Source organism: Mytilus galloprovincialis, chromosome 5 (assembly GCF_965363235.1).
Source record: "Mytilus galloprovincialis chromosome 5, xbMytGall1.hap1.1, whole genome shotgun sequence".
NCBI classification, from domain to species: Eukaryota; Metazoa; Mollusca; class Bivalvia; order Mytilida; family Mytilidae; genus Mytilus; species Mytilus galloprovincialis.
Window position 1 is genome coordinate 49,545,105 of NC_134842.1, and position 25,871 is coordinate 49,570,975.

Genomic DNA, 25,871 nt, shown 5'->3' on the forward strand with positions numbered 1-25,871 from the left:
TTTTAAATTGTACAAGTCCAGTGCCATTGGGTCAAGATCATGCTTACTACACTTCTTGCCAAGCTGACTATGGTGACCCTAATGACTTTACCAAACATATTGAGACAGCTACCTACCAGAAAGCCACTGCTCAATAGTGTTACCAAAGTTGACATTATGTAGCTTAAGCAGAGATACTTTTTACCAACTATATATGATGGCTGATCACTTTATCTTAACTTTGTATATGTAATAAATAAATATTTGAAACCCCCTTATCTTATATTTCTATCAAGTAAAAATGGCTATGCAGGTGCTTAAAGTATAGAACACTTACAAAAAAGGAGAATAAGCAGTTTTAACACCAAAAATAATCATGGCGTTCATCGTTAAAAATGTTGAATTTGATACACACTTTAGAGTAACTTATGTAGTGGGTTATTCAGTGTGAACCACATTTTTTTTAATGATATTATTCCTTCATAGACAGAAAAAAATATTACAATCATTCCTAAAATAAAGACTTTTAACAATTAAAAGTTTGATGAGGAGGAAAAAAGGATTGAATTGGTTATAAATATTGTAGATAAGCCAGCTATTGAGCTGACACATATTTACCATTTCCTTTCAAACATATTATTTCATCTTTTGAAAACTTTTTAATTACAAATACTTTAATTGCAGATGAACAAGCAGAAGCAGTAGACATTAGGTCAGGAGGAACAAACGATAAAGAGCAAATAGTAATCTACATTATTGGTGGTGTCGCATCAGTAGTTGTTCTCTTCCTGTTTCTCCTGATATTTATATGTTATAGACGTTACAAGAGGGTTCAGTCCAGCAAATATAGACATGTCAAGAGAGTAATTGTCATGACACAGGCTAGTTTCAATATTCAAACATATTTTATTACTGATAAGTTCAAATACAAGTGCACAAAAAAGAATATGTTTGACTTATTCGGTTATAATTAGGAAATGAAGTTTTATGAGGAAGTTGTCTTTATATGGTGTAAAAGTTACAAAGTAAGTCTTAAGAAAGGAAGATTATTGAGATTCATTAAATGTTCATCAGTAATGTTTAGATTATGAAAATAGAGATATTCAATCTAGACAGAATCTAATTTAGTTTTAAGGAAGTTTTGTCAATTTTAGATTTGAATATTTATAACAGCTTTGCATCTGGACTTGCTTCATTTATTATTAGCGATAGTCTGTGTGCTCTTCAAACTTTTATGATGTTTATTTCTATTACAAAATCATGATAATTAAAAAAATGACATGGATCTGCACACAAATTTGAAACAGGTATACATTTTAATTTCATATCAGAATGTTTTGCATCAATTCCAGAATGAGAATTACCATCCATACAAATCTTATGATGGTACACAACCATTTGTTTTACCCACAATCAGAATTGAACCTGGTCCAAGAAGACGCTTGTCATCTGATTTGACCATGATGTCAGAGTATGATCTCCCTCTGGACAAACACTGGGAATTTAGACGGGAACAGTAAGTTAAAGCATAACATTGACCATTCCATGAAAGTTATCATACTGTAAAGACATATATATTGACTCATGACAACATTTTAACTTATATCTGTCGACCCACAAATAGCATTGCTCACTGTTTCTGACATCCAGATTGTTTCTTTGGTTAAAAGCTATATAATGACCTGATATTTGATTGGTTGTATCAATTTTCAGATGAATTCAATAGATATTGTAACCACTGTAGTATGAAATATAACAAGAAGTTTTTCCAAAAACTCTTTTTTTCCAAGGTTTAACATTTTCTCATATATATACTGGAATCATTAGGGTTCAACAATAACACTTGTCTGATTGTCTTGTACTAGAGGATAAAAAGGTCAGACAAGTAAAAGCTATATCAATATTAATTTAATTTAACAGGTTTATATGCTCTTATAATATACTAGATTATGGAGTGTGTGTCCGAGCGAGAATGTTTAGTCAGACGTCAGTCGCTACCCTGATATACCCTATCTTTTTTGGGTAATTAATACAAATAGCGTTTGACATCTTTAGCTGAACAGATTTATCATTTTTTCATAACTTAATTCATTGTATGCTGGTTCATATTCTGGACACCAGTCTTTGCTCCTTTCTAATATAATTCACAAACAAAAAACAAATAGGAAGCTTAGAAATGGAAAAATATTAAATACTTAACTCGTTCAAAGGGTAATTACACGTCTCAATCTTCAAAATCGCCTATCTAAAAATACTACCATCGCTAACATTTTTAAAAATAAAAATCGTGGTTACCCTTCTATCGATAAGTGTCATGCCAAAAAATGAGTAACATGTCCCTGTCTTTCCACCAACAATACGGTAAGGTCCACACTTAATGGTCGCTCATTTTCTTTAAAATTTGAAACTGATATAACTTGAAAAACAAACAGTCTTTATTTATTTACTCACATGAAACAAACCAGGATGCGGTATTCAGTACGTAGGTTAAACTGGTCGATATTTATCTAAACGCACTCAAGAAAATAACCCAATAAATTCAAAAGTATCATTTATCAACACCTTAAGAAGCACAGTCATCCTATCAAATATTTAGCAGTTCAACCTCTGGAAGAAGTAAATAAGCAGCCTTGTGAATCTCATTCAAAGTTTGTACAATCACGGAAAATAATTGAATTAAATTAGATTAAAAAATATCAAGAACCGATACTGTTAACATTTTGGATATTGTTTCTAAAACTGTTCGAAAAAAAAACATTCTCATGGTCGTAGAAAAAATCACAATCAAAGAAAATTTCGGACCAATCACACCAATATTTCGGACCTAATTTCTATTTCAAAAAACAACGGCAGACATTATCTGTTAACAAAGCTCTGTTCATTACCGATTAATAAGTTAAATAAAATTTTAGAGGATTGCAACACAATTTCATATAGCAGTCCTAAGTACGAAATTGTTCAAATTATAATGGCATATTGTTATTCTAAACTGTTTCCTAAAATTGATCGTCCTGAAGATCATAAAAAACATTTTATTAAAATAAAGTATGTCAATAAAGGTTTTGATTTTGTAAATATTGCTGGTATTTTTAACAACCATTCTGTTAAAGAACAAATTCCTGGATATTTTGATAATACTGAGCTCCCTCTTATTTGTTATATTTACAAGAAATCTACCTGGAAATTTGTGTTAAATTATAGCCAATTGTGTAAAGATTTTAATATCAGTGAAAATACACCTACTTCATGTAATTGCAGTAATTCCAAATACATTTATGGACCAATTTCCCATGTTATAACAGGAGATCTTAACATATTTCAAGACGGAGAGTTAAAATCATTCCTCAGTAAAGGACCTAATTATCTTCCACAGTCAATTATAAATTGGAATGAGTGTCGTAATATCATCCATGACTCACTCTGTACTTACTGTATGAAATGGATAAAACTGGAAAAAGCTGACAAAAAATTCGACTTTAAAATAAAAACAAGATACAAATCCAATGAATTTACATTGACATGCCTATCAGACGGTGCCTCATATGCAAGTCTGATTTGACTTGGCATTGTTAAAAAGTAGATCCTAAGTTCTGTTACATGACTAGTTTCAGTTTTTCTTGACTCATAATTTTTGAAAAATATTTCAAAAGATATAAAACTAACTTCTGTTCTATTGTTTTAAATTTCTTTTGTTCCTTGAATCAACTTATAATGCAAAGTCCTCCTGGACAAGTTGAAAAAAATGTTATTGTAGAGGTCTGATCATGCAATACAATGTGAGAAACTTGATTTTCTGGTAATTTTTTAAAAGAGCAAATATAACATTCTCACATTACCTAGATAAAAAAAAAACATGTGTCTCAGTACAAAATTGTTCAAAAACACTGAAAATTGTAAATCATTAGTAATAAATGGTTTAACCCATTAAAACATTTAATCCATCACTGCAAATGTTTGCACCTGTCCTAAGTCAGGAATCTGATGTACAGTAGTTGTAGTTTGTTTATATAATTTATATGTGTTTCTCGTTTCTTGTTTTTAGCTCACCTGGCCCGAAGGTCCAAGTGAGCTTTTCTCTTCACTTGGCGTCCGTCATCCATCGTCGTTAACTTTTATAAAAATCTTCTCCTCTGAAACTACTGGGCCAAATTTAACCAAACATGGCCAAAACATTATTAGGGTATCTAGTTTAAAAATTGTGTCCAGTGACCCGGCCAACCAACCAAGATGGCCGCCAGGGCTAAATATAGAACATAGGGGTAAAATGCAGCTTTTGGCTTATAACTCAAAAACCAAAGCATTTAGAACAAATCTGACATAGAGTGAAATTGTTTATCAGGTCAAGATCTATCTGCCCTAAAAATTTTAGATGAATCGGACAACCTTTTGTTGGGTTGCTACCCCTGAATTTTGCTGTTTTTGGTTATTATCTTGAATATTATCATGATTATAATAGATAGAGATAAACTAAACAGCAATAATGTTCAGCAAAGTAAGTTTTACAAATAAGTCAACATAACCGAAATGGTCAGTTGACCCCTTTAGGAGTTATTGCCCTTTATAGTCAATATTTAACCATTTTTCATAAATCTTAGTTATCACCAAAACACAATTTTGTCATGTCCTTGAATATTCACATAGACAAAAGTGAGCGACACAGGCTCTTTAGAGCCTCTGGTTTTATATAGATTAGAACGTTGGTTTTCCCGTTTGAATGGTTTTACTCTAGTAATTTTGGGGCCCTTTATAGCTTGTTGTTCAGTGTGAGCCAAGGCTCTGTGTTAAGGCCGTACATTGACATATAATGGTTTACTTTTATAAATTGTCATTTGGATGGAGAGTTGTCTCATTGGCACTCATACCATATCTTCTTATATCTAAGAAAATGTGTACAACTATTAGAATTTTATTTAGTTATATATATATGGTTACATCAATCAGTATGTTAATATCTAAATGAATATGAGATGAAATAATTTATTTATTGTTATAGGTTATCACTTGGTGAACCTCTTGGGGAAGGAGCATTTGGTAAAGTTTTTAAAGCAGAAACTGTTGGTTTAAATAAAGCTCCAACAACTGCCATAGCAGTCAAGATGTTGAAGGGTAAAATTTACTTATATATTTTAGATAAAAAATCAAATAGTATTAATGAAAACTGGATTTATGCTTAGGTTTTCTTTTTTTATTAGACAAGCATAAAATTTTGGGAAATAAGAATTGAATTTTTTCCATCTTTTTTATCTTTATTGAAAAATTTGCATTGTTATGGCCCTGCAACGAATATGGCCCGCAACAAAGATGTCGGTGCCATATAGTTTTACCCATGTCCGTAATTCGGTCATTCCGTAATTCTGTCATTCCGTCATTCCATCATTCTGTCATTCCCTAATTCCACAACTAGGAATTGTTAAGTTTCAGTTTTGTTCCGCTTGGCTCATTTTTGCTATAATTATGGGCTTTGAACTTTGATAATTTTTTGAAAATCACAGTTAAAAGGATGAATTGTTTGAGTATAAAGGACAAGATTATAAATATCCAATTAATGTTCTGATTCAAACAATAAAATAATTACAAATCAATTAATGTCATTAGTGCTGTAATGAATTGTTAAAATCTCAATACTTTTATTTTTTGTTTGATGATTCTAGCTGTTAATCTGGATTATCCCACCTCAATCAACAGGCCTTGAAGTAATAAATATTTGAGTCAGTTTTTTGTACTTAAACAAATAAAAACCAATCAAAATGCTGGATTTTATGTTTTGAGCAAGATTTTTGTGCTCCGAGCACTAAGCAAAGTTTTATGACTTCAACCCCAGGTCTAATGAATGTCAAAACAAATCAGTGACAGGTTGACCTTGTTCCTAATTAAATTTGTTCAGGTTACAATTATGTGATAATCATGTTTTCAATCATAATTTCTTGAAAGGTTTTAAACAGTTGTTTAAAAGTTGAAAAGTTACAAAGTAAAAACGTATTTATAAAAATAAACTTCTCATAGAATAAATCATCACTTTACAATATTATGTCACATGACTGACCAACATGACTTGTGATCACCTGATATATTATATGGTTTATCTTTTCAAAATGAGTGTTGTTTATTCAATTTTCATACACTTTTCTTCAACTCTTTATGATGAACACATACAAAACAATAAGTTATGACAACAAGGAACACAACTCTAGGCTGATTTAACCAATAACAAAAGCTTTATTGTGTCTTCAATATTAAGACAATTGGCAAATTTCCGGATTGCAAAACATATTGACAAATTTACACGAAAAACGTAACAACAAAGATATAAAATGTATTTTATTTGAATAAAACATGACAAATCAAGAATATTAATATTATAACACATAAAAAACAATCAAGGTTTGAGCAAAAAAAATCCTTACTTTTCACTTCAATTGGAAATTTCTTGGTCCAATTTTGGACCTGAAAAAAAACTAAGAAAATATTTGTAGTCATGTATAACACACAGGGTATAAATGTAAATGTGTTCGTTATACATACCAAAAGACAGTACTCCTTATTACATAAACATGGATAGTTTGTAGGATCGATTAAAACCCATTTTAATGTCCCATTTATTATGCCCCATTTTGGTGCATTATGTTTTCTGTTCTGTGCGTCCATTCATTCGTTCTTTTGTCTGTCCATTTGTTCATCTGTCCATCCATTGGTTCGTTCTTCCGTCCGTTTGTCCTTCCGTCTGTCTGTCCCCCTTCAGGTTAAAGGATTGGTTAAAGTTTTTGGTAGAGGTAGTTTTTGATGAAGTTGAAGTCCAATCAACTTGAAACTTAGGGCTCATGTTTTCTATTTTATAATCTTTGTAATTTTTATGCCAAACTAGAAATTTTCCCCCATTTTCAAGGTCCACTGAACATAGAAAATGATAGTGTGGATGGGCTATTCATGTACTGGGGACACATTCTTGTTAGCTATAACCATTTGAGCTTATGTTATCACTAATGACTTGGCGTCCATCATCATCTGTTGTTAACTATTTCAAAAAACCTTCTCTGAAACTACTGGGCCAAAGATTTCAAACTTTAACAAAAAAAAATTTCCTTAATTATCTGGTATCTTGCTTATAAATTGTATCCGAAGTTTTGATCCATCGACAAACATGGCTGCCATTGTTGGGTTTCTGCCACTAAATTGGTTATTTTAAGGATTTTTTTTAGTTTTTGTATGAAATTAATTAAAGATAAAGATAAACTGTAAACAGCAAAAAATGTTCAGCAAAGTAACATCTTCAAAAATGTTTTTTATGACAAAAATTGTCAATTGACCCGTTACGGAGTTATTGACCTTTAAGGAAAATTACACAAGTTGTTTTAATTTTTTTTTAACTATATAAATCTTCGCAAATGAATTTAGTATAAATTTGTATTTTATTTCCTTGTACTTCAAGAAACAAAGACACTATGGTTAAAATGGAACAAATGGGTAAAATGCATTTATTTGCTTTTAATGAAAATATGACAGATACAATGAACATTGTATTGGCATTTGTAAGCCTCTTATTATTAAATATAAATTGAAAAGCAAAAACAGTCATTGATGAAAGATTTAAGCAAAAAAACAAACTTGTGAGCAATGCAAGCTCTGCTTGTTCTATTGGGGATCCAAGGCAGTGGCGTAGCCAGGGTTGAAATGATGTGGATGTTTTGCCGAGTCGAGCGAGCCGAAAAATGTTTTGGACCTTTTTGTGCAGAAAATATTTTTTATTTAAGCACATGTACTCCCCCAGAATCCGACACTAGTTAGATTTTTGTTTAAATTCAAAATACCCACCAATTCATATATTTATATTTTTAACCAAATTTTATTGTTTTCTTGAAACTACCATCATTCAATTCATAAATATTTGATGTAAAGTTTCCCCCCCCCCCCCCCCCCAATCTTCTATTTGACATATCAAAAACCGTTTAAACGGACTCCATTACAGCGGCACTTCTGTATAATTTAGGAACTTCTGAGTATAGGAACTGAAGTGACTTCTCTTTCCAGGAATTTGAGTCTACAACCTTTGATTTTTTATTACTGAGATAAACGCATGCAGGAGACATAAAAATACCGGGCGTCCGATCGTCCGGTATTGTTAGCACTCTCATGTGTACAATTCATGTCAGATTAAGTGAAACTCATATCATAAGCAATGTCTTTGACAATTTTGAAAATAATTCGTAATCAAATATTTTTAACTAGTAATGTCCCTTTGAAATATAAATTGTAATGGAAATCCCATTTCATTTGCTGTGAAGCTTTTATTTCTTTTTAGATATTAAAAATAAAAAAGAAAAAGAAATTAAAGTTTTTTTTAGTTATTCCCTTGTTCCTTGGCCTTTGATAGATAAAATATGACATGTAATGTGCATGGCGGGGAATATTGGATCTTTGTTCTTTACTGAATAAAAATAAAATTAGTATTTGAACCTAAATAGAAACGGGAATTCATAAGCCTAGGACTTATCACGATCTATTACAAATTGATTTGTTTTATCACGTCGTTTACAATGTCGCAAGAAACGATATCAGGATATGGTGTTTTAGTTGTTAGTTACTATAGTCAAATGAGAAGCCATCCCTCCACTAGGTTCAATTTCAGATGAAACATGTCCACGGGTCTGCGTATCAGTCCTCTCCGCTTGCCTTAGCTGATGACATAGACTATTTATACGAAGAAAAGTTAACTTGAAACACTATTCTGCGATTCATGTATCAAACTAAATTATCCTAAATGAAAGACCAGGCATACTGCTTCGAAACTGACTGGATGTTATCCTCATATCCTCAGCCTTGTTACATTTTGATACTTCCGAGTTAAACTGCTGTTTTTTTTATTTTTGTTTTGTCAAAATGATGTGGATGCTTGAGCATCTGAGCATACATGCAAGCTATGCCACTGCAAGGGGAGGGTTCCTGATCAATGTTTTTGAATGGGGACATATAGTCCTGGGTTGGGACAAATTACTTTTGATTCATTAACATTAGTTTGATACCAATTTTCGTGGGTACAGGTGAACATTGAATTCAAATGTTCATTGAATAACATATTTTGAATAGGCTTTGAATACAGAGATTGGAAAAATTACAAAATCAAATATCCACGATTATGCAAGTTTTAAGCAATCCATGAAAATGAATGAATCCACAGTATTCTTTGAATGTGACCAATGGTTTTATCCATTAATAATTGTCAATATTATTTAAATATTTTAGAGGATGCAACCGATAGAGAATTGACAGATTTAATGCAAGAAATGGAAGTGATGAAATTAATAGGATGCCATGAAAATATTATTAATTTCCTGGGATGTTGTACACAAAATGGTAAGTGGTGTACTTTAAGGGTTAAAAACGATCTTGGTCCAATGGGCAGCACTTGTTGTCTGTTGTCCATATTAAATGTCCGTTAACTTTTAAAAAATCTTCTCCTCGAAATTACACAGGACCCATGCTCTGAGAAAACCATCAACTGCCCCCTGTCTGATTTGCTCCAAATGGTTTAGTTTCAGAGATATATACAAAAATCTGCATTTTACCCCTATGTTCCATTTTTATTCATGTGGGCCATGAGGGTTGGAAGGTGGGGTCATCTGATACATTTTTTAAAGAAAAAACATATTAATTATTAGGCAGCAACCATTTGACTTTCTGGGGGGGGCTATGGTTTTTTTTGGAAAAAAAAGTTTGTTTCCAGTTTTTGGAGAAAAAAATAATTTGTTTTTGATTCTGAGAAAAAAAAATTGTTTGTTTCACCCTCAGCTGCCACTATATGTAATGCTAAAATTGAAAGAAAAAAATTGTTTTCGACTTGTCGTGAAAAAAATAGATTGTTTTTCGCCGCAGGCGAAAAAAAAAATTTGTCCAGAAAAAAAAACCATAGCCCCCCCCAGAAAATCAAATGGTTGCTGCCTTATGGTCAAGTATGGTTAAATGTGTCTCAGTAGTTTCATAGAAAGAAGATTACCCACACATGTCAGATTTGCTCTAGGTGTAATACCACCATTGATTTTTCCCTATTAAAATTGAAAAAGGAAATGGGGAATGTGTCAAAGCGACAACAACTCGCCCATAGTCTTTGTTAAATTTGCACTTTTAGAAAAAATGTGCAGAATTTATCTTTGTTACAAATAAAGATATACTTGGCATGAGTAAAGTTTTATCCTGTCCAGTACTATAGAAAAAATTTAACATAACATTTGATTGCATACAAGAAAATAACCATCATTGGAACTTAACCAATCAAAGGAGTAGGAGCAATAAGGCCCTTATTCGGCCCAAAAATTACTGTAAATTAAAAAGTTATCATACATATAGTAGATAAGATGCACACAGATATACAGATTATGTGACGTCATTTAAATATATTGGTAGATAAGGTGTACATCGTAGTTACAAAGCGAGTTAAAGTGGTTGTGAATCGAAATATATATATATATTATTGTGGAAATTCCAATACGTCACAAAGCAATATGGCGATTGTTTACATCAATGTTGACAATGAGTTGACAATGAGATGATGTGTTGAAACACGAAAAGGAAAATATCTCTCGAATGTGAATAAAATGCATGCAAACGTAAGTGAATCTATATATCAGATATTTTATTTAGTATAAAAGAATGCAGTATTATTCGATTTTGTTTTGTAAAGAATATCAATTGTGGTAAATGTAAATAATGTGTGTTGCATGAGTTTAATATTTGAAACTTCAATATTTTCACAACCATAAAAGAAATTGTGTTTATTTAAATATTATGGAATTATACATTTGAACAAGAATTTGTGTATTAATATTCATGTCACATGATCAGATAGGTACATGGTAGATTAGGTCCACACAGATATACAGATTATGTGACGTTATTTATATATATTAGTAGATAAGGTGTACATCGTAGTTACAAAGCGAGTTAAAGTGGCTGTTATTCGAAAATATATATATGTCAAAGAGAAGATGTGGTATGATTGCCAATGAGACTACTCTCCACAAGAGATCAAATGACACAGAAGTTAACAACTATAGGGCACAGTATGGCCATCAACAATTAGCAAAGCCCATACCGTATAGTCAGCTATAAAAGGCCCCGAAATGACATTGTAAAACAATTCAAACGAGAGATCTAACAGTCCAATCTATCAAAAACAAATATGTAACACATAAACAAAGGACAACCACTGAATGACCGACTCCTGACTAGGGATAGAAACATACATACAGAATGTTGCGGGGTGAGACATAAGAGGTGTGTTCATATTTTTTTTTTATTTAAGCGTTTATCCTGAGATTGCGGTACCTTTTTGGTCACTATTTATGTGTTGCGTCTAAATATGAATTGTAACACTTTATAGTGACTGAACAGGTTGATTTAACTTCCTCAAGAAACAGAAAAAGAAGACAAATTCAATGGAACAGCTCTAGACTATTTAACATGCAAGCTGATTATAGATAGATTTATAAGGATAGTAACGTAAGTTATCAATAGATTGAATAATAATGGGGATAACCAACATTTTTATGCCGCAGCCTTTTTTTTTTTTTTTTTTATTATTTATAACTTCCAATTTACAACATAATATACACAAATATAATAGCAATATATAATATATAAATCTATAGATATTATCTAATCAATACATCTTTCTATTAGGAAGCAATTTTTTTTTTTTTTTTTAAATATACAAATATAAGATAAAGAGTAAAGCAGTTTGAACACCGGAGAGAGAGATATAGAAAGAGAAAGAGAGCGAGAGAGAATAGTGTGGTGAGTTTTCAATATAATTCATCTAGAAATTGAATTCTATTTTAGTATAGTAAATACAGCATTTTCATTTATAACATGTATATACATTTTTGTACTTAACTAAGCATGCTAAGTAATATATCAAAAGCATTCCATTCTCTGAGAAACTGATGTTCACATTTGTTTTTCATAGCAATATTTTTGTCCATTGCATACACATATTTTATCTTTTCTTTTACTGAGTTTATTGTCAGTTGTTTTTTAAAAAATCTGGAATTATAAATATATTGCTTTATGGTAAGAAAAATAGTATTTTCTGCATTGCCTTTTGATATTTTTGCAGTGTTACCAAACAAAAAAACTTCTTTTTTAAAAAGTACACTAATTCCATTGGTTAGAAACCAATTTTCAATCTGTTCTAATAATAATTGTGTATGTTCACATTCCCAAAATAAATGTTCTAATGTTTCAATTTCTCTATTACAAAATGTACAATTTGGATTATCATAAATCTTAATTTTATGAAGAAATTTGTTTGTAGCTAAGATTCGATGATTGAATCTAAACTGTAGCCACTGTAACTTAGTATTATTTGTGACAACAAATGGCAGTTTATAAATTTTTTTCCAATGATTTTGATCAAAGCCAAAAATTTCAGTCCATCTTAACTGACTAGTGGGAACACTTCCATTTTTATTCAAAACAATATACATATCTTTAGATCCTTTTGAACTTTTAACAAGTCTTTTAATAGCAAATGGAATTAAAGGTAGTTCTAATTTGTGATTTTTTCCCACAAATGATTTTGATGCTTGATGTATAGCAGATATAATACTATTATATCTCATGAAATTCACATTTATCTGATACATTTCTTCTATCTTTTGATGAGAGAAAAAGGTCCCATCTTCATTTACAATATCATTTATAAATCTTATACCATTTTCAAACCAGTCTTTATAAAAAATAGGTTTATTTGCTACCTTTATATTATTGTTAAGCCAGATTGGACTAGCAAGAAAGCATTCCCAACTGTCATATTCATCTTTTTCTCTAAGAAGTTGCCATGCTTTCAGAACATCTAGCCAAAATTTATTTTTGATATGTTGCTTTAATTTTTGGATATAAACACTTCCACAACCATAAAATTTTTCAAGTTCTACATGAACATTTGACAAAAAAACATTCTGCCATTTGTTGTCTGTTTTAAATAATCTCCTTATCCATGTACACTTCAGTGCTAAAATAAATGCACTAAGATTTATCATTTTGAGTCCACCATCTTCAATATCATTTTGTAAAACATCTCTCTTAATTCTATCAATTGGTGAACTCCATATAAAATTGTACATAAGATGAATAACATTTTTTAAAATATCATCACTTGGATTTGGTAAGGATATAAACAAATGATTTAAAATAGGCAATATCAATGTCTTTACTACAGTAATTCTACCAATAACAGTAAGATTTCGTTTTGACCATTGTCTTATTACACATTTAATTTGTACAATTTTTTCATCATAATTAATTTTTACAATTCTATCAAGATTAACATGAAAGCTTATACCTAGTACCGTAAAACATGTTTCTCCCCATGTAAGGTTTCTATTTTGGCATAATACCTCATTACTATACTTTTTATTTCCTATCCAAATAACTTGTGTTTTAGAAAAATTAATATTTAAACCAGATATATTTCCAAACCAATCTAATTCATTTAATGCTTCATTCAGAGATTCTTCTTTACCATCTAAAATAAGAGATGTGTCATCAGCAAATTGTGAAAGTTTGTGCTCAACTTGCGTAATTGTAATACCAGTGTTCTCCCCAGAAATTTTGGATAGCATCACATTTTGCGTAAAAAAAAATAACTGTATTTTTTTTTAATGTCATTTGTCGTGTCGCGTTGATGCTCTATTTCCTTTATATGTTTTAGTTTATATTGTTCAATTCACAACTGAGAATACAATTAAACTATAACCACAAAAACAGTTGTTTCAGTTTATGTTTTCTTCATTCATTTATAGTTACAGAATTATTTTTTTCCTCTTGTGCCAAATAAAAATGAATATGTGGTTTCAATTACCCAACAATAAGTCAAATGAATAAATGGTTCATTATAGTGCAACCTGTATATATACAAAACTAAATATCTAGTACACAAAATTAACTATTTTTTATATTATATATAGTAAAGATAATGTAGCAAAAGTAGCAAAAAAAAATCAATTTAAAATATTTTTTTATCATGTTTATGAAATTCATTGTTTCATGGCACTCAATGAATTAGTCCCAGTTGTTTCTTATGTTTACATCAAAATGATATGTATTTTTAACAAAGTTATCTAACAAATAGTCTGTTTATGCGTAGTTTTCTCAATTGGTATATGTTTTCCGTCTACTGTCCATCTGTTGTCATTATCGTGAAAATGCGGATTTTTGTCATATTTGGTCCGGTTCCGATCCGTAGTTTACACAAAAATGTGAAATGGCGCGACCGTAATGGCGGCCGTAGAAAAATTTACGAAAATGAGGCCGAGAATAAACATTGTTTGACAAGAGATTGTGAATGAATAAGACGCTTTTAAGGCATTATATGGATTAAACATAAACTTAAGCCAATTATGATCACTTTTTAAAGAAGTATAAAACTTATTTTAGCTCAAAACCAAAATTCTCGTTTTCGTATTACCGGAAGAGATTGGAGAGTTGCACAAATAAACGACTTTAAAAAAAAAAATCGTTTCAATCTTTGAAATTTCGTTATACAAAACGTAGATTTCGAATTGTTTTGTGATTGCATTTTTCCATGTCGAAATTGGTGATTGCAGACACGTGGTATTAGTCATGTCACAAGTGTCAGCTTTGGATATTCGCATCCAAACAGTTATAACCCTGAGGGCAATTAACACCTGGCTATTTAATCTCTTAATTGCTTTTAGTGTCCGATTTAAAGGGATTACAATTAAAGGTGATATAATATTTATGATCTTAATCGATAATAGATGAAAGTTCAAAATTGAGGACAAGTAAAATAGCATCTTCAAAATAATTATAGCGTCGCGGGAATTATTATAGCATCACGGTGAAAAAATATAGCGTCGCGGTACCGCTACGCTAAAACGGCCTGGGGAGAACACTGAATACCATTTATCTTATCATTATTTCGTATTTTTAATGCTAATATCTCAGCACAGAGAATAAAAATATAAGGCGACAAGGGATCACCTTGTCTACAGCCTCGTTCTATAGAAAAAAATTCTGATAGATGTCCTCCCTGGTTTACAGCTGATTTGATATTGTTATAAAAAACTTTAACCCAATTAATTATTGATTCTCCAAAATTGAACAACTTCAAGACACTGGTTAAAAATTCCCAAGAAATCGAATCAAATGCCTTTTCAAAATCTATGAGCAGCAAAAGTCCTGGAATATCTTTTTCCTCAGTAAATTGCATAATATCATAAATTAAACGAAGATTTTCTCCAATATATCTCCCACTTATAAATCCAGTTTGATCGAAATCTATCAGTTTATCTAAAACTGTTTTAAAGCGTTTTGCTATAACTCCAGAGCCAATTTTATATACTGTATTTAATAAAGATATAGGTCGCCAATTTTTTAAGAAATGTCTAGGCTTATTTCCCTTCGGCAGGCATGTAATGATTCCTTGTTTTTGCGTAACAGATAGTTCACCAATCTCAGTACTGTAGTTCAAGGAGTTTACAACAAAAATTTTCATGCCGCAGCCTTAGCTATGGATGTTATAGTTTGACTCGACCAAATGTTTGAAACTTATACACAATGCTTATTACGCAAAACACGGATCAAGTTTGAATTTTAGTGGCATAACTTTAACCTTTCTAGAGAAAATGTATAGTACTATCAAACACTTATCAAAGCTGGTATATAGACCAGTTACATCCCTGAATAAGTAAACATTAAATAACTAAAGAGCATTACAAATAGTATCAACAGGTCAAATAAACAAGAAAGTACGATTTGAGAGTACTCTTAGTTACTGAAAAGCCAAAAACAATTAATTAAAAAAAAAATCATGCATCAGAGACTAAAATCAACTAAAACAGATCCCAGAGATTTAGTATTTCAACGTCATGAACAGTCAAAGAAGACATGACTTGTGCAATGCCAAAAATAAATGTATGCTTGTTAACATATTGAAAAATTGCTGAATTTTTCGTCGTTTTCTTTCTCAAACTTAAGTTTCCCTCAACCTAACGTTATAAAACTTATACACAATTCTTATTGCAACAAAATACAGATGAAATTCAAATTTTGATGGTGTTACTATTACTTTTCTAGAGTTATGCCCCTTTACAAATGAAAAAATTACTGAATTTGTTAGTTGGTCTATCTTTTGAAACATGCTTGGTATAATTGGTTTTTATTGTGTAGAAAGATAGTACTATTATGTTAGATGGTCTATCTTTTGAAACATGCTTGGTATAATTGGTTTTAATTGTGTAAAAAGATAGTACTATGATGTTAGATGGTCTATCTAATGAAACATGCTTGGTATAATTGGTTTTTATTGTGTAGAAAGATAGTGCTATGATGTTAGATGGTCTATCTAATGAAACATGCTTGGTATAATTGGTTTTTATTGTGTAAAAAGATAGTACTATGATATTAGTTGGTCTATCTTTTGAAACATGCTTGGTATAATTGGTTTTTATTGTGTAGAAAGATAGTACTATTATGTTAGATGGTCTATCTAATGAAACATGCTTGGTATAATTGGTTTTTATTGTGTAGAAAGATAGTACTATGATTTTAGTTGGTCTATCTTTTGAAACATGCTTGGTATAATTGGTTTTTATTGTGTAGAAAGATAGTACTATGATGTTAGATGGCCTATCTCATGTAACATGCTTGGTATAATTGGTTATTATTGTGTAGAAAGATAGTACTATGATGTTAGATGGTCTATCTAATGAAACATGCTTGGTATAATTGGTTTTTATTGTGTAGAAAGATAGTACTATTATGTTAGATGGTCTATCTAATTAAACATGCTTGGTATAATTGGTTTTTATTGTGTAGAAAGATAGTACTATGATGTTAGATGGTCTATTTAATGAAACATGCTTGGTATAATTGGTTTTTATCGTGTAGAAAGATAGTACTATTATGTTAGATGGTCTATCTAATTACTATTATGTTAGATGGTCTATCTAATTAAACATGCTTGGTATAATTGGTTTTTATTGTGTAGAAAGATAGTACTATGATGTTAGATGGTCTATTTAATGAAACATGCTTGGTATAATTGGTTTTTATTGTGTAAATATATAGAAAGATAGTACTATTATGTTAGATGGTCTATCTAATTAAACATGCTTGGTATAATTGGTTTTTATTGTGTAGAAAGATAGTACTATGATGTTAGATGGTCTATTTAATGAAACATGCTTGGTATAATTGGTTTTCATTTTGTAGAAAGATAGTACTATGATGTTAGATGGTGTATCTAATGAAACATGCTTGGTATAATTGGTTTTTATTGTGTAGAAAGATAGTACTATGATGTTAGATGGTCTATCTAATGAAACATGCTTGGTATAATTGGTTTTTATTGCGACATAAGATAGTACTATGATGTTAGATGGTCTATCTAATGAAACATGCTTGGTATTATTGGTTTTTATTGTGTAGAAAGATAGTACTATGATGTTAGATGGTTTATCTAATGAAACATGCTTGGTATAATTGGTTTTTATTGTGTAGAAAGATAGTACTATGATGTTAGATAGTCTATCTAATGAAACATGCTTGGTATAATTGGTTTTTTTTGTGTAGAAAGATAGTACTATGATGTTAGATGGTCTATTTAATAAAACATGCTTGGTATAATTGGTTTTTATTGTGTAGAAAGATAGTACTATGATGGTAGATGGTCTATCTAATGAAACATGATTAGTATAATTGGTTTTTATTGTGTAGAAAGATAGTACTATGATGTTAGATGGTCTATCTAATGAAACATGCTTGGTATAATTGGTTTTTATTGTGTAGAAAGATAGTACTATGATGTTAGATGGTCTATCTAATGAAACATGATTAGTATAATTGGTTTTTATTGTGTAGAAAGATAGTACTATGATGTTAGATGGCCTATCTCATGTAACATGCTTGATATAATTGGTTATTATTGTGTAGAAAGATAGTACTATGATGTTAGATGGTCTATCTAATGAAACATGCTTGGTATAATTGGTTTTTATTGTGTAGAAAGATAGTACTATTATGTTAGATGGTCTATCTAATGAAACATGCTTGGTATAATTGGTTTTTATTGTGTAGAAAGATAGTACTATGATGTTAGATGGTCTATTTAATGAAACATGCTTGGTATAATTGGTTTTCATTTTGTAGAAAGATAGTACTATGATGTTAGATGGTCTATCTAATGAAACATGCTTGGTATAATTGGTTATTATTGTGTAGAAAGATAGTACTATGATGTTAGATGGTCTATCTAATGAAACATGCTTGGTATAATTGGTTTTTATTGTGTAGAAAGATAGTACTATGATGTTAGATGGTCTCACTAATGAAACATGCTTGGTATAATTGTTTTTTATTGTGTAGAAAGATAGTAATATGATGTTAAATGGTCTATCTAATGAAACATGCTTGGTATAATTGGTTTTTATTTTGTAGAAAGATAGTACTATGATGTTAGATGGTCTATCTAATGAAACATGCTTGGTATAATTGGTTTTTATTGCGACATAAGATACTACTATGATGTTAGATGGTCTATCTAATGAAACATGCTTGGTATAATTGGTTTTTATTTTGTAAAAAGATAGTACTATGATGTTAGATGGTCTATCTAATGAAACATGCTTGGTATAATTGGTTTTTATTGTGTAGAAAGATAGTACTATGATGTTAGATGGTCTATCTAATGAAATATGCTTGGTATAATTGGTTTTTATTGTGTAGAAAGATAGTACTATGATGTTAGATGGTCTATCTTATGAAACATGCTTGGTATAATTGGTTTTTATTGTGTAGAAAGATAGTACTATGATGTTAGATGGTCTATCTAATGAAACATGCTTGGTATAATTGGTTTTCATTGTGTAGAAAGATAGTACTATGATGTTAGATGGTCTTTCGTTTGAAACATGCTTGGTATATTTGGTTTTTATTGTGTAGAAAGATAGTACTATGATGTTAGATGGTCTATCTAATTAAACATGCTTTGTATAATTTGTTTTTATTGTGTAAAAAGATAGTACTATGATGGTAGATGGTCTATCTAATGAAACATACTTGGTATAATTGGTTTTTATGCAGTTAAGCTGCATTATGCGAGCACCATAGATTTGTGTTCTACCCAATAAATGCTGAAAGACTTGCCATTGTTATTATCTAGCTCGCTACTATGTTATATATAACTAATTGAACACTTTTTTAATACTTTTTATACTGGATTACAAAAAATATGACCAGAAAAACCTTAAATGATCGTCGATTTATCCAAAAGTTTTGAAGTTACACATAGGAAGTAGTGCTTATTAAGAATCCTTGTGTAGTTCATTATGATTTATGCTTTTGGCCAAGATGTCAAAGAACAATTGTATGAAATATTTAATCGCCGAAAATCTCTTAAGACAAGTAGTTTAGATTTCTTAAATGGCATAAGTCGTAGGAATATTGTTTGTCATCAATACGTAGTACAACTACGTCAGTAGTCTATTGTTCATGCTGTTGGCGGCAATTTCAAATTAGAAAAAGAAATTTTCGTATCTTTTCAATTTGGAGGCAGGTGTGCGAATTAGCGGTGGTCCGAGGTCCGCGACCTTCCACTATTGCAAGCGGAATTTCGACTAGGATAGTTGGTTTCTAGCTACGCCCGACGTAGTCACCTTCCACTTGAAAGAAAATAAGAATTAACTTTGCAAACCTTTTCACCATGTTCACCAGTCTCCAATTTAACGAGCTAAAAACTTATGTTTATCATTTTTATTCATGACAGCGATGTTCATTTTGTTTAACCGCTAGCTTTAAACAGAAAATCGCCGACAAATATTGTATAAATTCGAGTAAAATCGTACCTGGTTGACAAAAACAACATTGTAAACACCTAACAATGGCGGCCGTGACGACAAAATTTTACAATATCGGATCCGATTCCGGAAGCGGATAAGGGTAATTCCGGGTTTAGCGATCATTACAAAATAAATCAAAGCAGGTGAAAAAATACATCTATGCATGGTAAATAAATATAAACACTAGAATTGTAAACCAAAAGATAAATGTAAAAGAAATAACAAGAGTGCACACGCTGAAATGTCTCGCCTTCTATACTAATCATTGATATTATGTTGATAGTCCTAAGTATAAAGCTAAGCTTTAATACAACTGTCACATAAACTTAACATTAACCAAGATAACTAAACAAAGACCAATGAACCTTGAGAATGAGGTCATGGTCAGATGAACCATGCCAAACTAACAATGCTTCTATACAACATATATAGTTGACCTATTACTTATAGTTTAAGAAAAATAGACCAAAACACAAAAACTTAACACTGTGTAATGAACCGTGAAAATGAGGTCACGGTCAAATAAAACCTGCGCGACAGACATAAAGATCATAAAATATTTCCATACACCAAATATAGATGACCTATGGCATATAGTATTAGATAAAAAGACCAAAACTCAAAAACTTAACTTTAACCACTGAACCATGAAAATGAGGTCAAGGTCACATGACATCTGCCCGCTAGATAGGTACACCTTACAATCATTCCATACAACAAATATAGTAGACCTATTGCATATAGTATGAGAAAAACAGACCAAAACACAAAAATTTAACTATAACCACTGAACCATGAAAATGAGGTCAAGGTCAGATGACACCTGCCAGTTGGACATGTACACCTTACAGTCCTTCCATACACCGAATATACTAGCCCTATTGCTTGTAGTATCTGAGATATGGACTTGACCACCAAAACTTAACCTTGTTCACTGATCCATGAAATGAGGTCGAGGTCAAGTGAAAACTGTCTGACAGACATGAGGACCTTTCAAGGTACGCACATATCAAATATAGTTATCCTATTACTTATAATAAGAGAGAATTCAACATTACAAAAAATCTGAACTTTTTTTTCAAGTGGTCATTGAACCATGAAAATGAGGTCAAGGACATTGGACATGTGACTGACGGAAACTTCGTAACATGAGGCATCTATATACAAAGTATGAAGCATCCAGGTCTTCCACCTTCTAAAATATAAAGCTTTTAAGAAGTTAGCTAACACCGCCGCCGCCGGATCACTATCCCTATGTCGAGCTTTCTGCAACAAAAGTTGCAGGCTCGACAAAAAGCAGAAAAATATTTTATACAGAAACTCAAATTTTTTTTTGACAAATTTTAATTTAAAAATCCAATACAACGTGACAGCTGGGAATAGTATATCTAACAATATACATGTTCATGGTCACAGTCTAAATTTTCTTTATCAGTGATAAATGATGATAGTGCATGTTAGATGCTTTTAAAGTGTAAACATATTACTGCAATTTCGAAGGGTTATTTTTTTATCTCAATTTTGAAGGGTTAATTAAAGTAGCTGAAAGTTTCTTTCTCTATTTTCACAAATAATGCAACTATATTATATATACCTGAATGTAAGTAAAGCATATGATATATAGGTGGCATTCTTTGGGCCACTCTACCCCTCCTGTTTATTAACTTGGAAACCGTCGAGCTCCCCACCCTAAACAGTAGGGGGAGATCCAGGATCTTAGGTTTAGGAGGGGCGCAAACTTAAATTTTCTCCGAGTAGAGCGAGGCTAAAAAAAATTTGAGGTAAAATTATCGGAATATTCTTTATTAAGCTGAGAACAACCCATGCTTTGCAAATTTAAGGGGTGCACGCCTGCCAACCACCCCCCTCCCCCCCTCGACTGAATCCGCCCCTGCATATATTCAAGTATAGGACAATATACTTGGAAACGGTTGAGATCCACACCCCTTAACCATATATATTCATGTTTGTGACAATATGAAAAATCAAATGAAATATAGGAAGAGTCGCTGGGGGTCACCTCAACCCTCCTGTTTTAGAATTTAAAAATGATCGAGATCCCCACCCATAAACCATATATATTCATGTATGGGACATTATAACAAATCAGATGAAATATAGGGGGAGTCCCTTGGGTCACCCCACTCCCTCCTGTTTGAGAATTTGAAACCTGTTGAGATCCCCACCCCTTAACCATATATATTCATGTACGGGACAATATAACAATTCAAATGAAAGATAGGGGAGTCCCTTGGGTCACTGTACACCCTCCTGTTTGAGAACTTGGAAATGGTCAAGATCCTCACCCTAAACCATATATACTCATGTATGGGACAATATAACAAATGAAATGAAATATAGAGGAAGTCCCTGTGGTCACCCCAACCCTCCTGTTTGAGAACTTGGAAACGGTCGAGATCCCCACACCAAAACAATATGTATTCATATATGGGCCAATATAACTAATTAAATGAAATATAGGTGGAGTCCCCGGGGTCACCCTACCCCTCCTGTTTGAGAACTTGGAAACCAATGAGATCCCACCCCTAAACCATATATATTTATGTATGGGACAATATAACAAATAAAATGAAATGTAGGGGAAGTCCCTATATATATATCTAGGGTCACCCTACCCCCAGTGGCGGATCCAAAAATTTTCATTAGTGGGGGGGCCCACTGACTGACCTAAGAGGGGCCCACTCCAGTCACGCTTCAGTGATCATTCTCTATATAAGCAACCAATTTTTTTCCCAAAAAGGGGGAGGGGCAGCCCCTAAATCCTCTGCCTACCCCTACCTGTTTGAGAACTTGAAAACCGTTGAGATCCCCACCCCTAAATTATATATATTTATATGTATGGGACAAAATAACAAATCATTTACATTTACTATGGGCAAGTCAGTCAGACCTCACCTTTGATCCCTGTTGTAGTAAACATTTGTCTGTTCGTGTCTCATAACTTTTGTACTATAAAACACAAACTCAGTTTTCTTTCCATGGAAACCAGTCCATTCATACTATTACATGTTCATACTAAGTCAACTTGAACTTCAAGCAGTCAAATAAAACCAAGGTTAACTACCAAGTAGAACAACTGCAATCATTGGGAACTTGTACCACTGCAGACTCACCATAAAAGATATACATTGCTATATGCATTGCTTTTGAAACATTGATAACATATAAATTATTTGCCTTAATAAATAAATCATTAGATAAACATAAATGTACTATATATGAATGTTTAATGTTAAGGCAACTTTGCCAGTTTTCATAATTACGGTTGTCTTGGTTTTTGGTTAACTGCCTTCAGCGCTTACAGCGCTTTGATTATTGTGTAGAAAGATAATACTATGATGTTATATGGTCTATTTTTTTTAAAATGCTTGGTATAATTGTTTTTTATTGTGTAGAAAGATAGTACTATGATGTTAGATTGTCTATCTAATGAAACATGCTTGGTATAATTTGTTTTTATTGTGTAGAAAGATAGTACTATGATGTTATATGGTCTATCTAATGAAACATGCTTGGTATAATTGGTTTTTATTGCGACATAAGATAGTACTATGATGTTAGATGGTCTATCTAATGAAACATGCTTGGTATAATTGGTTTTTATTGTGTAGCAAGATAGTACTATAATGTTAGATGGGGTCTATCTAATGAAACATGCTTGGTATAATTGGTTTTTATTGTGTAGAAAGATAGTACTATGATGTTAGATGGTCTATCTAATGAAACATGCTTAGTATAATTGGTTTTTATTGTGTAGCAAGATAGTACTATGATGTTATATGGTCTATTTTTTTTAAAATGCTTGGTATAATTGTTTTTTATTGTGTAGAAAGATAGTACTATGATGTTAGATGGTCTATCTAATGAAACATGCTTGGTATAATTGGTTTTTATTGTGTAGAAAGATAGTACTATGATGTTAGATGGTCTATCTTATGAAAAATGCTTGGTATAATTGGGTTTTATTGTGTAGAAAGATAGTACTATGATGTTAGATGGTCTATCTTATGAAACATGCTTGGTGTAATTGGTTTTTATTGTGTAGAAAGATAGTACTATGATGTTAGATGGTCTATCTAATGAAACATGCTTGGTATAATTGGTTTTTATTGTGTAGAAAGATAGTACTATGATGTTAGATGGTCTATCTTATGAAAAATGCTTGGTATAATTGGGTTTTATTGTGTAGAAAGATAGTACTATGATGTTAGATGGTCTATCTTATGAAACATGCTTGGTGTAATTGGTTTTTATTGTGTAGAAAGATAGTACTATGATGTTAGATGGTCTATCTAATCAAACATGCTTGGTATAATTGGTTTTTATTGTGTAGAAAGATAGTACTATGATGTTAGATGGTCTATCTTTTGAAACATGCTTGGTATAATTGGTTTTTATTGTGTAGAAAGATAGTACTATGATGTTAGATGGTCTATCTAATGAAACATGCTTGGTATAATTGGTTTTTTTTGTGTAGAAAGATAGTACTATGATGTTAGATGGTCTATCTAATGAAACATGCTTGGTATAATTGGTTTTAATTGTGTCAAAAGATAGTACTATGATGTTAGATGGTCTATCTAATGAAACATGCTTGGTATAATTGGTTTTTATTGTGTAGAAAGATAGTGCTATGATGTTAGATGGTCTATCTAATGAAACATGCTTGGTATAATTGGTTTTTATTGTGTAGAAAGATAGTACTATTATGTTAGATGGTCTATCTAATGAAACATGCTTGGTATAATTGGTTTTTATTGTGTAGAAAGATAGTACTATGATATTAGTTGGTCTATCTTTTGAAACATGCTTGGTATAATTGGTTTTTATTGTGTAGAAAGATAGTACTATGATGTTAGATGGCCTATCTCATGTAACATGCTTGGTATAATTGGTTATTATTGTGTAGAAAGATAGTACTATGATGTTAGATGGTCTATCTAATGAAACATGCTTGGTATAATTGGTTTTTATTGTGTAGAAAGATAGTACTATTATGTTAGATGGTCTATCTTATTAAACATGCTTGGTATAATTGGTTTTTATTGTGTAGAAAGATAGTACTATGATGTTAGATGGTCTATTTAATGAAACATGCTTGGTATAATTGGTTTTTATTTTGTAGAAAGATAGTACTATGATGTTAGATGGTGTATCTAATGAAACATGCTTGGTATAATTGGTTTTTATTGTGTAGAAAGATAGTACTATGATGTTAGATGGTCTATCTAATAAAACATGATTTGTATAATTGGTTTTCATTGTGTAGAAAGAACGTACTATGATGTTTGATGGTCTATCTAATGAAACATGCTTGGTATAATTGGTTTTTAGTTTGTAGAAAGATAGTACTATGATGTTAGATGGTCTATTTAATGAAACATGCTTGGTATAATTGGTTTTTATTGCGACATAAGATAGTACTATGATGTTAGATGGTCTATCTAATGAAACATGCTTGGTATAATTGGTTTTTATTGTGTAGAAAGATAGTACTATGATGTTAGATGGTTTATCTAATGAAACATGCTTGGTATAATTGGTTTTTATTGTGTAGAAAGATAGTACTATGATGTTAGATGGTCTATCTAATGAAACATGCTTGGTATAGTTGGTTTTTTTTTGTGTAGAAAGATAGTACTATGATGTTAGATGGTCTATTTAATGAAACATGCTTAGTATAATTGGTTTTTATTGTGTAGTAAGATAGTACTATGATGTTAGATGGTGTATCTAATGAAACATGCTAGGTATAATTGGTTTTTATTGCGTAGAAAGATAGTACTATGATGTTAGATTTTCTATCTAATGAAACATGCTTGGTATAATTGGTTTTTATTGTGTAGAAAGATAGTACTATGATGTTAGATTGTGTATCTAATGAAACATGCATGGTATAATTGGTTTTTATTGTGTAGAAAGATAGTACTATGATGTTAGATGGTCTATCTAATGACACTTGCTTGGTATAAATGGTTTTTATTGTTTAGTAAGATAGTACTATGATGTTAGATGGTCTAT

The 25,871-nt window shown here is 31.2% G+C and overlaps 1 protein-coding gene and 1 long non-coding RNA gene across 2 annotated transcripts in view; both read left to right on the plus strand.

The window, feature by feature from the left end:
* Window positions 1-25,871, plus strand: part of LOC143075972 (uncharacterized) — a 192,865-nt gene that overhangs the window by 88,054 nt on the left and 78,940 nt on the right. The gene's annotated exons all lie outside the window — the stretch shown is intronic.
* LOC143075970 (fibroblast growth factor receptor 2-like) lies at window positions 766-9,622 on the plus strand. The gene is made up of 4 exons (XM_076251580.1): window positions 766-860; window positions 1,332-1,495; window positions 4,973-5,085; window positions 9,217-9,622. The coding sequence occupies exons 1-4, from the start codon at window positions 852-854 to the stop codon at window positions 9,411-9,413; spliced, it is 483 nt and encodes a 160-aa protein (XP_076107695.1). The 5' UTR covers window positions 766-851; the 3' UTR covers window positions 9,414-9,622.